Genomic DNA, 14139 nt, shown 5'->3' with positions numbered 1-14139 from the left:
TGCTTTAAAGATAACAATGTAAGCATTTAAGAGGCCAAACAAGCTCTCAGCCCACATGTGATTTAGTCTTTTAAGTGAACAGAAAAAGTGCAGACTACTTCTGAAATTTCTTCATTTAGGATAAAGAAGGGCAAAAACTGTCAAACAGAACTGTATCTACAGTGCACATCACTGAACGAGTAGGTATGAGTAAGATGTCAACTGTGCTCGTTTTCCTCAGTGAGAACAGCAATGGCTTCTGTGTGTTTGGGGAGAGGGTTTTATGGAGACATTTACAATCATTTTTAATGTGTTTGTTTAACAAAGGCCACAGAAGGACTTGGGACCAGGTATGTGCTCTATTGTGAGGAAGGCAGGATCTATGAGTATAGGGAGACATGGATAAAATGGATGAGTACGGAAATTGATGTTTTGAGGTAGTTTTAATCAATGGACTCCTTTTTAAGACCACCTCTGAGCTGCTAAGGATAGCATGTATTGATGTACTGTAATCGACAGTAAGTGCATTTGTACTTGTAGATGCAAGAATTATACCCCAATCATACTGGCAAAACTCCTCTGGTATATTAACAAAGAAAACAATAAATAGAATTGTTGTTGAAAATCACACGTATAGTGTTGTTTTGTGCATATAAAAAAAAGAAAAAAAAAACTTTCCAAAGAACTTCATATGGCAACAAAGTCTGTTGTGAGAGGATGAAGACTAACTGCTTCTTTGTTTACCCTAAAAAATCAGTCATTTTCACATAATTCAATAACGTTTGTAAATAAAAATAAAAAAGTAAAATCCCATACAGAATATTTAATGACACTCTCCGATGCTATTGGCAGTGTCCTTATTGAGCTCTTTTTATAGCATGAAAAAGACCTATTGTATATAGGTAGTCATGCTTTGCATTATTGATACCTTCACACATCTGCAAATGACTCATGTAAAGTCCACTAATCCACACACATTCCATAACAGTAACTCACTTTTCCACTAATGACTGATAATAATAAAAGTTTGGATGGTCTTTTTTTTTCATATATAACTTAAAGCCCTTTCATTTATTTATCTATTTTGCTAAAAGTAGCTGAAACACAGACATTGCTCCTTGTATATCAGGGTTTGAAGTTTCTGGATCCAGGAAAATTCTACTGGGGGAAGATTTTTTTTCTCCAAGTTTCTTCTGAGCTCGTGTGGCTAAATTGATCACAGTGGTATGATGGCATTTCTTGCAGTGTGGCCTTTAGGTTTAAAGCATACATATATTCAACAAATGCTGAATGCATGTATGCTTCAGATTTGACATCTGCCACTTTACCCTGACATTTTTATTTTTTTTCACAATATTATGTACTCTCGATTAAAAACCAAGGACCTAAGAATTTTTTGCATTAAAAAAATATAGAGAGATATTTTTTCAACTTACTGATAATCATCCAAAGGAAAATTGTGAGCTACATCCAATCCTTTAACAAGACAAAGATGATAGTGAATGTTATGTTTATACACCCTCACTTGCCATTAAGTAAGCTGCTTAAAATAACAGAAACTTGAACTCTTCCAGGATTTATTTTCAGGTCTGTTTTCTTTTTGTTGTACTCTTTTCTTTATCCTGTTTTGTAGGTGTGATGCTGGCTTCAAATCCAAGATTTGTTTTTATTTTTTCCAAATACAATTAAGGTGGCTAATAGAATTTTAAACCATTTATTTTTCTCTGTGTCTGTACCATAAAGGTTCAAACAAAACAAAAAACTGTGTTATTAATTTCAGTTTACAATCAGTTTTTAGAACATTCAAACTTGGAATCTTGTGAGGGGAACAAATAATCAAAACACCCATTTGACAAAACTACTACAAGGCAAACAGTCTGATTTTTAATGAAGGATTTTATGGTTTTCTGTGTTATAAGGTTTTGATTACAATCTCATCAATGAAAAAGACAAGAAAAAGTCATTTTCTGCAACAAAATACTGTTTTACAGAAAGTTAAAAAGTTTATGTGAAATTTAAAAAGTCGATGAGAAGTTGATGTTTTAGTGACGGCGTCTTCAGTTGCAGTAGAAGTCCCATTTCTGGAAATAATAATAACAATAAAACAGACAGAATTAAAAATGAATTAAATAATATAGTTGGGTATGCAAACTTGTAAGTTCACTTACATTGGTTTTAACCTCAGTGCTGGCTGGCATGAGTGCATGTGTTTCCTCCACTACGCTGCTGGGGAAGTGTCCAATTCGGGCCTCTTGCTCTCCGTAATAGGAGTCTTGTACCTGCAACCACGTGATACAGGTTAAGCTTACTAATATAAACTTAAATCGTTATAGTTGAAGAGGTAATATCCCTGCCATTTCTTATAATGAAAGCTACATTTACAGAAAATGTTCTACAAAGTAACATCTTCAGTCGTTAGACTGGCTGAGAAGTAATTGTCCATGTTTACTCAATTTTGTACATATTTACAAACTACTTCATCATAATTGTTTTGGATTTTAAATCTCCCCACCCCTGTTTATTCCCAAGGAAGTAGACATCTCATGGGTGTGTGTGTGTGTGTGTGTGGGTTTAATGGCATCTAACAATGGAATTCCAGACTGCAACCAAATGAATATCTCTTGCCTCACCTGCTTGTTAAAGCATGTAGGTAAAACCAAAGTGGGGGTCTTTGGTTTGTTTATCCCTGGCTGTTGTAGAGCTGTAAGGCTACCATATGGCTGATTTATGGAGCTCTCTTTAAACATAAATGGTTCATTTTGAGGCATCAAAAACACTGTTATATAATTCATGTGATTTGGTTGGCACTGCAGCGTTACAGTCACAAGAATGTTATTGGTTCTTGGGGGGGGATGGAGGGATGGAACAGTAGGCTCTCTGTGTGGAGTTTGCAGGTTCTCTCCCAATGTCCAAAGGCACACCAATTAGTTTAACTGATCAATGTGAGCTTAATATTTTTATTGTCTCTCTCTGTGATTGCTTGGCATGCAATGTGTACAAATCAAATCAAATCATATCACATCAAACTTTATTTATTAAGTGCTTTTTATGTCAAATGCAACAATAAGTGATTTATTGGTAAAACAATTCAGGAATATTAAAATAAAACTATCCTTCACACATTAAAATAGAAAACATCAATTTAAAAACACACTCAAAGTCTTTTTCACACACAATTGCACACACATGCATACGTACACATTAAGCAGTTGCTTTTTAATTACATTTTATATTTTAACTGGAGTTAAAATAAAGATTAAATCAAATATTAAAGAACAATAAAAACAACAAATGGGAGCAGCAATAATAAAAAATATACCTAAAGCAGTATCCTGCCTCTTTTTTTCCCTCCAGCTTTTAAAAAACCAATGGAATTCTTTTTACTTACACTGCCAGCCCAGAAGAGGTTTCCTGTGTCTTTTAGCATTGCATAAACATAGACAAGCTGCCCCTGTCGGATGGGAATGAATCTGCAGTCTCCAGGGTAGTAGTCCTGCACAGCACGGGCTATCAAGATAGGATCTGTGCAGGAAAATAAAAGACTGATGGATGTTTGTCATCATAACTTTAAATAATTTGACATTCTGGTGTACAACAACAGGATGAGTAGCTAAACATAGCAGAGCAGGCACAAGCAGATAAAAGCTGTTGTTACTTACGGCTGCATTCAGAGTCAGCGCAGAGTTTCTTGTTGGAGAGCTTAGGCATGTGCTTTCCAGCCTCACATGTCACCAGCAAAAGCCACACTGAAAGAGCATACCAGAATCTGTGAGCCATTTCAGCATGTACAATGCACTTAATGATGCAAAAAACTTGTTTTTAATGCTCAAAGAAATTCCCTCTTAGCCTTTTATTCCCTTTTTGTAAGTCTTATATGGAGGTGCAATGATTGCAATTCCCTTTTCTACTCTCCCTACCCCCTTCCTCATAAATGAACACAGACCTCCTTTGAAAGCCTCCAAGCAGGTAAACAGGATGGGGGGATGAGGAGGAGGAGTGGAGGCAACAGATCCCTGTTTGTGCCCTCCACTCTTTCCATCTCTCATCATGCATCACCTCCAGCAAAACAGCAGAATGTGGAACTTTGTGGCGGGGAATTCTTCTGAGATATTCTGTGTTTCTGACTTTCTTATTCAACCACTAGATGTCTGAAGCGAACAGTATCTGGCTCACCCACTGTTCCCATCATCTTGCCTCTTTGTGTGTCCTTCCCTCAGTTCGCTTTGCCGTTTTAACTCAGGAGGAGGTGGAGCCACTGACTGTATTTACATACCGCGTGTTTCCACTTCCAAGGTAACCAGCTGAACCTCTCTTACGCAAATACTGCAAGACACACAATCACATGAGCACACACACAAACACACCCACTAAACAGGAAGACTATACCTGTTAGTTGGCTGGGAACTGCCAGGTAAGACAGACTTTATTTTTTGTTCCTTTAAAGTTAGTCTGATTAGCAGCAGTCTCTCACTGTTGACAAAAAACAGATCATAGCCATATAAATATCTTCATTAATTGTCTACTACATAATTATAGCTTGGATGAAATGAAAATATGGTTTCATGATTACCTGGGAAACTATTAATGGTGACATCAAAGTAGTGGCAAAAAGGACCCAGAAGACCTCGGGGGGGGTCAACATAATTGTTATTGAATCTAATCTTATCTACACAGGCACGCCACTTCATACAGTGTGTGGGAATAATTAGCTGTGGACGTCACTTTGGCCACATTTTGAACTTTTAGCTCGAAGCAGGTGCCAATGTTTTAAAAATCGAACTAAAAGTAATTGTTTCAGGAAAAACTTTTATGCATGTTCTGTTTGTAAGAAAAAGTGGAGAACAGTGCCTGTGGAATTTAGGGAGGGGATCAGAACAATGATAATAGCTGGCATTTCAGTCAGTAACCAAAGCACCTGTCTGACAAAAGACCTCTTTATAGGCCATGTTAGATTATATTACCATAAAACAACTGGTCCAATAGTCACACAAGATTATTTGGGTAATGTCTGTTTTTTTTCTGTCCTTTCCAGCCAGCAGATTTTTCTGTGAAGAAAAGAGGAGTAAAAGTAAACCAGTTGGGCATCAGCCCTTTTTGGCTTCGCTGTGAAGAGAACCTCAGGAAACAAAATGGAAACGCCTCATCAAATCATTTGATGGCAGAGCATCAGTTGATATGAAAGGATTTGCTGCCAGTCATCCACTTATTTGATTGTGGATTACAAATTCAGAAGCCTGGGGCAATGCTTTCCAAGTGATTCCCACAAACCCAAGTGTCTATAATGTTTACTGCCAGGAAAAACAGCCTTCCTTCCCCCAGCCTGGAGGACTCCTTCTTTCCCCTTTCCTCGTCTTCCTCTGTGTCTTTCTCCTTTGCTCTTCCCACATCGTCATCCTCCCCTGGTTGCAGTGATAGTGGAGGAGGGATAGAGACTGACCTGATACTAGCTGCAGAGCTTGGCCAGGCTTTACTAGAGAAGAATGAGGAGTTAGCAGCCTCTCTTGCACAAAAGGAGAAAGAGATGGAGGTAAGGATAAAGCAAACTCTACCTGAAATACAGGTTGGTTGGTCAGAAGAGAATAAATAGAAAAACTTGTAAACACAAAATATGTTATTTGAAGTCTTTTGGTTTTCTCAATGATAGAAAACGTTGCTAATCAGCATCTAATGATGAATACCATTCAGTTAATTCCAGTTAAAATATTAGAAACTACAGTAAAAGTATCCATCATTTATGATAATAAAAAAAAAACCAAAAACATAACATAAACTGTCCATAACAGGGCCTATAAGATAGACCTTTTTTTTTAAAAAAAATAGTTTTATAGTGAATGTCATTGTTAATATTATCATTAACATCTATTTTGCCCTGTACCCCATAGACCTCAATTTGATACTTGGACGTTCACTTCTACACATTCTTTCTGGATAGATAAAACTAAATATCTGTTACTGCATGTATCGTGATTAAGTTTATAATGTCTACTCTTCATAAAGAAATCATATCTCTGAATATTTCTGCATGAGCTTCACATTCGTTCTTCTTTCTTTTACCAGTGTTTTGACACCAATTCATTTGGAGTTCTCTGTTTCAGATTTTACTGCAGGAAAAGCACCTTCTGCAGAGGAAAATGGACATGAAAGAACTGGAGTTTGGGCAGAGGGAGACAGAGCTGACGGCAGATCTTGAAGCCTCGAGGGCTGAGCTGGAGAAGCACCACAGTCAGGGGCGTGATCGACGGAAAGATGAGAGTGAACAGATGGTGCAGTTAGCTAATCATAACCAGCGGCTGGTGGAGCAACTAGCAGAGGTTAATTCATACTGTCTGTAAACGACCACATATTTGTTGGCTTTGTGGTGAGTCACATTGTAGACAGAAATAATGCAGACAAACAAGTTTCTCAACTTTTAATCTCCCACACTTCCTCTAGGCTGTAACACTGGAGCACACACTGAGGACTGAGCTTCGTTCCCTCAGAGAGGAGATGGAAGACTCCTCCTTCAGCAGATCCATCAGCTTAACACAATTAGAAAACATGCAGGCAGAGGTATTATCACTGCTCAATAATTATGCAAATGCCATGCACATGGAACATGGTAAAACATGACCATTTTATAAAATTCTAAAAGCAAAAGAGAAGCCATTAAATCTTGTATTTGAAGCTCAGAATTCCACAGGCACTCCTGACAGCTTACAAATGCTGACAAACAAGAGATTTTCATGTGATTATTTAGTTAAATAATAATGTTTTTTTTTCAATACATCACAGCAGCTATGTTAAAGCAGATTTCTGTTTCTTTCTTTGGAAAATGATTTACACTTTTAGTATAATAACATAACTAAATGATATCAAGTTGGATTTTTCAAATGTTTTCCTTCCTGTCACGCATACAGAACAGAGTTTTGCTGGAGCGGCTGTCCCACATAGAGACACAGCTAAAAGCCACACAAGACGACAGCCAAAGACTCCGTACAGAGAGAGATGGTCTGAGGGACAGGCTGGCAGAGCTCCAGATGAAACTGAACGAGAAAGAAGCAGAGGTGAGGATCAGGTTTAGATATGAATGTTCAACCTTAAGGGAACAACATGATACTAATGTGGTACTCACTCCTAACAGATATGACTAACCAAACAAGCTCAGCAGCTTAATTTAGCTGCTGCCTGTTTCTTACATTTTGTATGTGTGTTGTGTCTGTATTCAGATAGAGCAAGAGCAAGGGGTGGTGTTTGAGTTACGAACACTGAATCACTCTCTACAGCAAAAAGCTATGAGCCTGGGAGAGGAGAGCATCCTGGACAGTACACACATGCAACCTTTGTCTCTTCTCAGTGAAATTCAGCAAACACAGGTACTCACAAAAGTGCAGTAACTTCACAATCTAACACAAGAAGTGGAAACTGACATCCTTCTGTGTATCGGGGCTGATACTTAGTGCTGACCGCAACTAACAATATCCCTATGGCTAAATCTGCTCTTGCAACATGAACAGTACAGATAAAATAGGTTACATCTTCTGATCTGTGTTGTGCGGCTCATCTCTCCTCACCAGGCTAAAGAAGCTCTACTGGCACACTCAACAGTCCTGCAGGCAAGGGATGAAGAAATACAAGCACTAAAAGAAGAGGTCTGTTAAGCTGGACATTAGCACACACACACACACACATTGCACAATGCATAAGCATGGTGCATCACCTGTGCTTTTGTGTGTCTCTGTGTGCGTGTGTGTGTGTGTGTATATATATATGTGTATGTATAATTGCCTTATTGTTATATATATAATGGTCTTGTTTGAACTTTGCTATCTGTTGCTGGCATCTAATTATTCATTTATTCATTAATTTTCCTTACCGCTTAATCCAATTCAGGGTTGCGGGGAAGCTTGCACTTATCCCCGCAGTCTTTGGGAGAGGCATCAAATTAATTCAGTTAAATTAATATTCATAACAGTGTTATAAGGTGTTTTTTAAAAAAAAAAAAATCTTGCTAATCTCAAATTCAATTCTTCCACATATAAACACTTTTGACTTTATCAACCCATTTCACACTTTGCAGCTGCAGACTCAACAAGAAGAGCTTGAGTCCCTGAGAGAAGAAATCAAACCTTTCAGAAGCAGTCCCGGAAAGCCAATCTACAGGTACTACTAATAATAATTGTAATAATAATAATAATAATAATAATAATAATATTGTGTTTACTTTGAGTTTTTTCTGTTGTCGTTTTCCACCAAATAATCTAGTGTTTTGGAGAATGAACTAGCTAATGTTCGCCAGGAAAAAGAATCCCTCACTCAGCAGCTTCTGAATACCATCAAACACAAGGTGGCGCTCTCCCAAGAACTGGATGCTTGGCAAGTGAGTTTGTGCACTCAGGTACATGCAGGTCTAAGGTATTTTCTATAGGAACTCATCAGGCTGATCACTTCTTCTATCCAAACCTTTTTACTTGGTGCAGGAGGACATGCGTCTGGTCATCAATCAAAAGGTGCAGGAAAAGGAGGAGGAAAAGCAGAAGGAAAACTGCACAGAGAAGGACAGTTCTCTTGGACTCCAGAGAAGCAAATCTTTAAGAGTAAAAGGAGAACGAGGGAAAGGATTGTTCTCCTCTTTTTTCAGAGACAAATGACAAAGCCTGAAAATGGACTTAAAAAAAATACTTTCAAGATAAGCGTATGAAATGTTTACTGACCTCATTTGAACATATTTGATGTTAATATTTATAAGAATAATTTCAGACTTTGTAAGCATTTTTACAGTTTTTGCAGAACAATGTTGTTTTTCTTACTATTTTATAACTAAATGTAACAATTACATTCAACAAGTTACTGCCAAGAAAGTTAGCAGAAAGACGGGATCCTAACAGTTTGAAAACATTTACTATCACATACCAGTATGTCTGTATTTAATGGGGAGTCTGATACAGTAGAACAATGTTGGGAATAATCATAGTTACTGACTGACTACATTACATTTGTTCTCAGCTATGATCAGTCTACCCAGAGAATTCCTGGCTAAAAAACAAAGAGGGACAGGAATGAGAAGAGGAGATGGGAAAACTGGGATTTCTGCCAACTTGATTGGTGTAATGATATAAATGACCATTTGAACTTTCAACTCCTGAGAAGAACACCTTCTCATAAAAATGAAGCACCTAATTATACTTTCATGGGTACAAAAATATTGCTACTGGAGTGGAACCAAAAATTTCCTCTGGAACCAGCACCATGCTGGTGCCTGGCTAGTGTGAAAGGGCTATGAGTGACAATCTTTTGTCCCCATAAAGGTACAATTAGGCATTTCATTTTCTGACTGTGTATCTGTCCTTCTAATCCACAAGAAACCTTAAAACAAATAACAAAAAGAACCGTGATGTAATAGCATAAAAAAACCCAAAGTACTCTCCTTATAAAATAACTAAAATGTCTTTATTTTAATAACACAGTTATAGTTCCTTTAAATAAACACCAACACGTTTCAGCTCACAGGGAGTCAAAAAGATTTGATGTCTTCTACATCTGCAATAGATCTGGTTAACAGCACTCCTCCCAACAATAACAAAAAAGACTACAAACATGGACGCTTCATCACAATAGGAGATGGTCTTGTTTTGACTCCCTGATCAAAAGTAGTGAGCTGAAAAGCATAGGTGCTTTTAACAATTCACTGGGACTGTGTTGTTAAAATAAGGACATTTTAGTTATTTTTAAAGAAGAGTGCCTCAGAGTTGCTTGTGCTAGCCATTCTACTCTATCCTGTCCAAAGAATACCTCACAACCCAGGAAGTGCTCCCATACAGACAATGTTTTGAAGTTACACTGTGACGTGGTTTAGCCAGTAATTTACTATTGCTTTGTATTACATGCAGCCAAAAGAACAAGCTATACGACATAAAAAAAAAAAAAACCCCAAGATCTTTAATAAATTAAATTCAAAACAACCATCTCTCATTATCTACTTCCCTCCATGCTTCTATTACATAATTTATAAATAATGCATATCCAATATGTCACACGTTCAGGGACGGAAAAGCCAGAATATCAGTTGTATACAGGACAGTTTTTCCTACTTCAGGGCACAGACACTGAGCATCACTGCACTGGAATACACACTCTGATATGCTGGCTAAACACAAAACATTTTTCCAATGTCATCCTGATAGCTGATCTCACTGCTGGCAAACTCTTTTTAAGATAAATTGGCCTGAGCAGCTTTCAGCAGGTCACAAAGATAGATTCTACATCTGTCAACAGGAACAGTCAAAAAGCATTTGACTGTTGACAACTTTTGATGTTTTTATAAGTGGACTTCAGATTAATCCCATCCTGGAATTTGTGAAATACCAAGTACTGTTTAACAATCCTTCGAAAAGAGTTTGCAGGATGTTTAAAGTTTTATACATACATACATACATACATACATACATACATACATACATACATACATACATACATACATACATACATACATACATACATACATACATACATACATACATACATACATACATACATACATACATACATACATACATACATACATACATACATACATACATACATACATACATACATACATACATACATACATACATACATACATACATACATACATACATACATACATACATACATACATACATACATACATACATACATACATACATACATACATACATACATACATACATACATACATACATACATACATACATACATACATACATACATACATACATACATACATACATACATACATACATACATACATACATACATACATACATACATACATACATACATACATACATACATACATACATACATACATACATACATACATACATACATACATACATACATACATACATACATACATACATACATACATACATACATACATACATACATACATACATACATACATACATACATACATACATACATACATACATACATACATACATACATACATACATACATACATACATACATACATACATACATACATACATATATATATATATATATATATATATATATATATGTGTGTGTGTTTGTGTACATTTATACAATAAATTATCTATAGTATAAAAAAAAATGCTGTTTTTAATTTACAGTACAGTATGCCTTTTATCCTTTCAGGTTTTTCCTTAAGTTTTCAATGTCCAGAAAGTGAGGTGCAGTCTGGTTTCAGGGGTCTTTAACTGGAACATGTTATGCATCCCTTCAAAGGTTCACTCTTTCCTCTAGTGCAGGTCTTTTTGCCATCCAGTCAGAAAACATCAGGTCCTTGTTGAGAGGTAGGTTTCAGGGTGAGATGCATCGAGCTGAACAAACAGGAAGTGTTTAGCTGTGGCTGATAAATCCCCAGAATGTTAGTTCATTATGAAGGTTTAGACTTGAGTTTTTAGATGGATGCCCTGAGGGTGAATATAGTCCCAGCTGTGGTTAGTGAAGAGTTATCCCACGTTGACACCAAGGCCCACTTGCAGCTTGTCACCTCTGTGATTTACAAAGGCACCCATAATTAAGGTGGCTGGCAGCGGGGTCAGACGCTTTTCCAACACCCCTCCTATTATGCACCGACTGTTTATCATTCCTGCACACAAAGATAGAAGAAAAGCCTCATATGACAGGTGTTTTCTGAATTGTTAACACTGAAGATAACATCTAAGTCAATCCTAAAAAAGAAATCTACCTCGGAAGACCATATTGGCTTCAGGGAGTTCCATCTGGTACCCAAATGAGGTTGTGGTCTCTTGTGTCCTGGTACTGACTTCAAACTCCACCCCAACTTGGATCTCCATCACAAACACACACTAATTCATAACTGTTACCATGCATGCAAATGTTATGTTCATAAAGTATAGATTTATTAGCTGCACCTGTTTGTTTGCTCTGTGATAGTAGCTAGCGTGGGCGCCTCCTTTACCGGCGTTCAGGGTTGCCACCCAGTTTGGTCCTACAAGGTGGCATAGGCGAGAAAGCAACACTGCTGCTGAATTATGCGAAACATGATTACGTCATGCTCATAGTGGGTCAGATGAAATAAGATGTTTTAGGCAGATTCACAAATAAAAACAAAATCTCACTGGAGTACTGTCCAGCCAAAGTGAGAATTCCTCCTTCCTCTGCTCGCCCCCTATGATAGACCAGCTCCCCTCCTAATACCAGTCCAGAAGACACACTCTGCAGGAAATGTCCAACAAGGATGACTGTGCAAAAAAAAGGTAACAAAGGTAAATCAGTAGATATCCTTTAATATGCTTTAAAGTGAATTATCAGTTAAGACATAATAAATGTTTTTTAAAAAATGGCAAAGTTAAGCATAAGATTGTTTGATTTTAACAGTGTCAGTATATGGATTCATCTTTAGCACACACGGCTGGTTACTGAGCAACACTTGGGGGGATGGTGTTTCTCACCTGACTCTCTGAGGACATCTGGGTTGGCCACTGTGACAGCAGCTGTGAAGTCATTTCCTCTGTACTCAGTTTCAAACTGCCACGTTACAAACTGTGACTGCTGGGTCTAAAATATAATCAATAATTCAAACTGAAATCTTTTGATGCTTTTGAATGAGGTTCTGACCTGTAAAGAAATGGCGAATGAACGCAAATTTAGGGATGGTAACGGACACTTGGATCTCACCTGGAATACAGTTCTGGCTCGAACACGCTCAGATAGATGCAGCAGAGCATGAGCGTTCAGACTCCCTGAAGAATCCATCTCACCGATCAATGCTGGTGCATCCTAAAGTGGGACAACAGAATGCACCAATTCAGTACCAAAAAACACAAGATAAAACAAAAAAAAAGCTGCATTTCAAAAGGCCTGACCTTATCTTTGCTGTAGTCGTCAGACTGCAGATGCTCCACATGGAATCGATAGTAAGACGGACTTACAGCACTGAGATGAAGAGTATGACTGACCTAGAAGCAGACCCATTCACCACATCAAAGATCAATGTCTATTTTCTTGAGAATAAATTCAAACTTATACAAATGGGAAAGCCACCTTGAAAAAGCTGCTAAGAGTTTTGTTGACAATCATCTTGACACCCTCGATCTGATGAGGAAATACATCTAAAGAGGAAGAAAACAGCAAGATTAGAATAAATAACACATTTTGTGAGTTGATGCTTCGGCAACCTGTGTCTGGTAAAAATCACACAAGAGTTTCAAAAGCGCAATAATTCACATTGTTGTGTTGCAAAGTGAAACAGACGCCAGCGGGTGCACATCAAAAGAGCTTGATATATCAAACTGATTGAAAACATTTCAACATTCCTACAGCTCTTGTTTTTTTTAAAGAGGCACCTTTGCAGCTCCTGTGGAGTGAGTGAAAGCTGCCTGGGTTGGGCAGGCGCCCATCTCTCCTCTCCCAGCGTGGAGGACTGTCCCAGTGAGCAGGATGTGCATCCCAACGAGAAGGAGGTGGGTTGGTTGAGAAAGGCCAGTTCTGATGGCCAGGACTGGAAGACAATGCCAGTACACTGCCCATGTGGGCACTATGCTTCCTACAGGACATGGAGATTTAAAAAAACAAAACAAAAAAAAAAACAAAAAAACAGAGAAACGTTTATAACACTTATATGCCTACATGCTGCCTGCATGGGCACATTTATGATGCCCATCAACATAAAGAGAAGATAAGCCAATAAACTTTGCCTTAAAAAAAAAACAAACAAAACAACAACAACAACAACAAAAAAAAAACAACAACAAAGAACAATACAACTAAACAAACAAAAACACTTTTTATTTTTCTAGCTGGTCGAGCAGACAAACCAGATATAAATGTGTGCATATGACCTGAGAGCTATGAGATGTTTTCATAGTCAGGTGCAGCAATCCTGTTAGCTAGCATGACCTTAGCATCAGCAAAAAAAATGTCCATCTAAGAGGGGGGAGATTGTTTAACTACCTACTCCAGATGTGATCGTGACACCTTAAAATCCCGAGTGGAAAAGAGAACCGCCCATCAGAAACACTGTCAAGCGCATCTTTAACCAAAAAATTTGTGAACTGATAACCGAATTTTCTCACTGATGCTGTACATCGCTCCCCCTTCAAGATGCGAATCGCCGCCCTCTAAATACGTCCCTCTAAAAATACAACAGGAATGGTTGTTTCTAAAAAATACTCTGTACTAACATTT

At 37.6% G+C, this 14139-nt stretch overlaps 3 protein-coding genes across 3 annotated transcripts; 1 reads left to right on the top strand and 2 right to left on the bottom strand.

The window, feature by feature from the left end:
* Positions 1–2036: 2036 nt before the first annotated feature.
* Positions 2037–3756, bottom strand: mia (MIA SH3 domain containing; the record flags this gene model as incomplete). The annotated part of the gene is made up of 4 exons (XM_079247319.1): positions 2037–2060; positions 2148–2258; positions 3368–3501; positions 3639–3756. 4 exons carry the CDS (start codon positions 3754–3756, stop codon positions 2037–2039), a joined length of 387 nt encoding a protein of 128 aa, XP_079103445.1.
* Positions 3757–5260: 1504 nt separating this feature from the next.
* Positions 5261–8606, top strand: bicdl2 (BICD family like cargo adaptor 2; the record flags this gene model as incomplete). Its single annotated transcript, XM_079247317.1, has 9 exons — positions 5261–5506; positions 6075–6290; positions 6412–6528; positions 6876–7022; positions 7185–7331; positions 7533–7607; positions 8036–8118; positions 8221–8335; positions 8436–8606. The coding sequence occupies 9 exons, from the start codon at positions 5261–5263 to the stop codon at positions 8604–8606; spliced, it is 1317 nt and encodes a 438-aa protein (XP_079103443.1).
* A 2623-nt stretch (positions 8607–11229) lies between these two features.
* On the bottom strand, positions 11230–14037 carry LOC306761217 (mitochondrial import receptor subunit TOM40B). Its single transcript, XM_079247321.1, has 10 exons — positions 13906–14037; positions 13299–13498; positions 12997–13064; positions 12819–12911; positions 12631–12732; positions 12405–12510; positions 12072–12194; positions 11865–11941; positions 11678–11780; positions 11230–11578 (listed from the first exon to the last, which is right to left on the bottom strand). Exons 2-10 carry the CDS (start codon positions 13480–13482, stop codon positions 11439–11441), a joined length of 996 nt encoding a protein of 331 aa, XP_079103447.1. The 5' UTR covers positions 13483–13498; positions 13906–14037; the 3' UTR covers positions 11230–11438.
* Positions 14038–14139: the final 102 nt, after the last annotated feature.

The sequence above is a fragment of the Telmatherina bonti genome (assembly GCF_933228915.1).
Source record: "Telmatherina bonti genome assembly, chromosome: 10".
NCBI lineage: Eukaryota > Metazoa > Chordata > Actinopteri > Atheriniformes > Telmatherinidae > Telmatherina > Telmatherina bonti.
The sequence above is the reverse complement of the archived record's forward strand: the minus strand, read 5'-3'. Positions and strand labels throughout refer to the sequence as shown.

Bases quoted from the DNA above. Each gene is read 5' to 3' on its own strand.
- LOC306761217 (XM_079247321.1), bottom strand. From the start codon at position 13,482: ATGGGCAGTGTACTGGCATTGTCTTCCAGTCCTGGCCATCAGAACTGG. The intron at 12,912-12,996 runs GTGGCTTTCCCA...GTCTGCTTCTAG, and splicing joins CTCTTAGCAGCTTTTTCAAG to GTCAGTCATACTCTTCATCT. The intron at 11,579-11,677 runs GTAGATTTCTTT...CTTTGTGTGCAG, and splicing joins AGCCAATATGGTCTTCCGAG to GAATGATAAACAGTCGGTGC.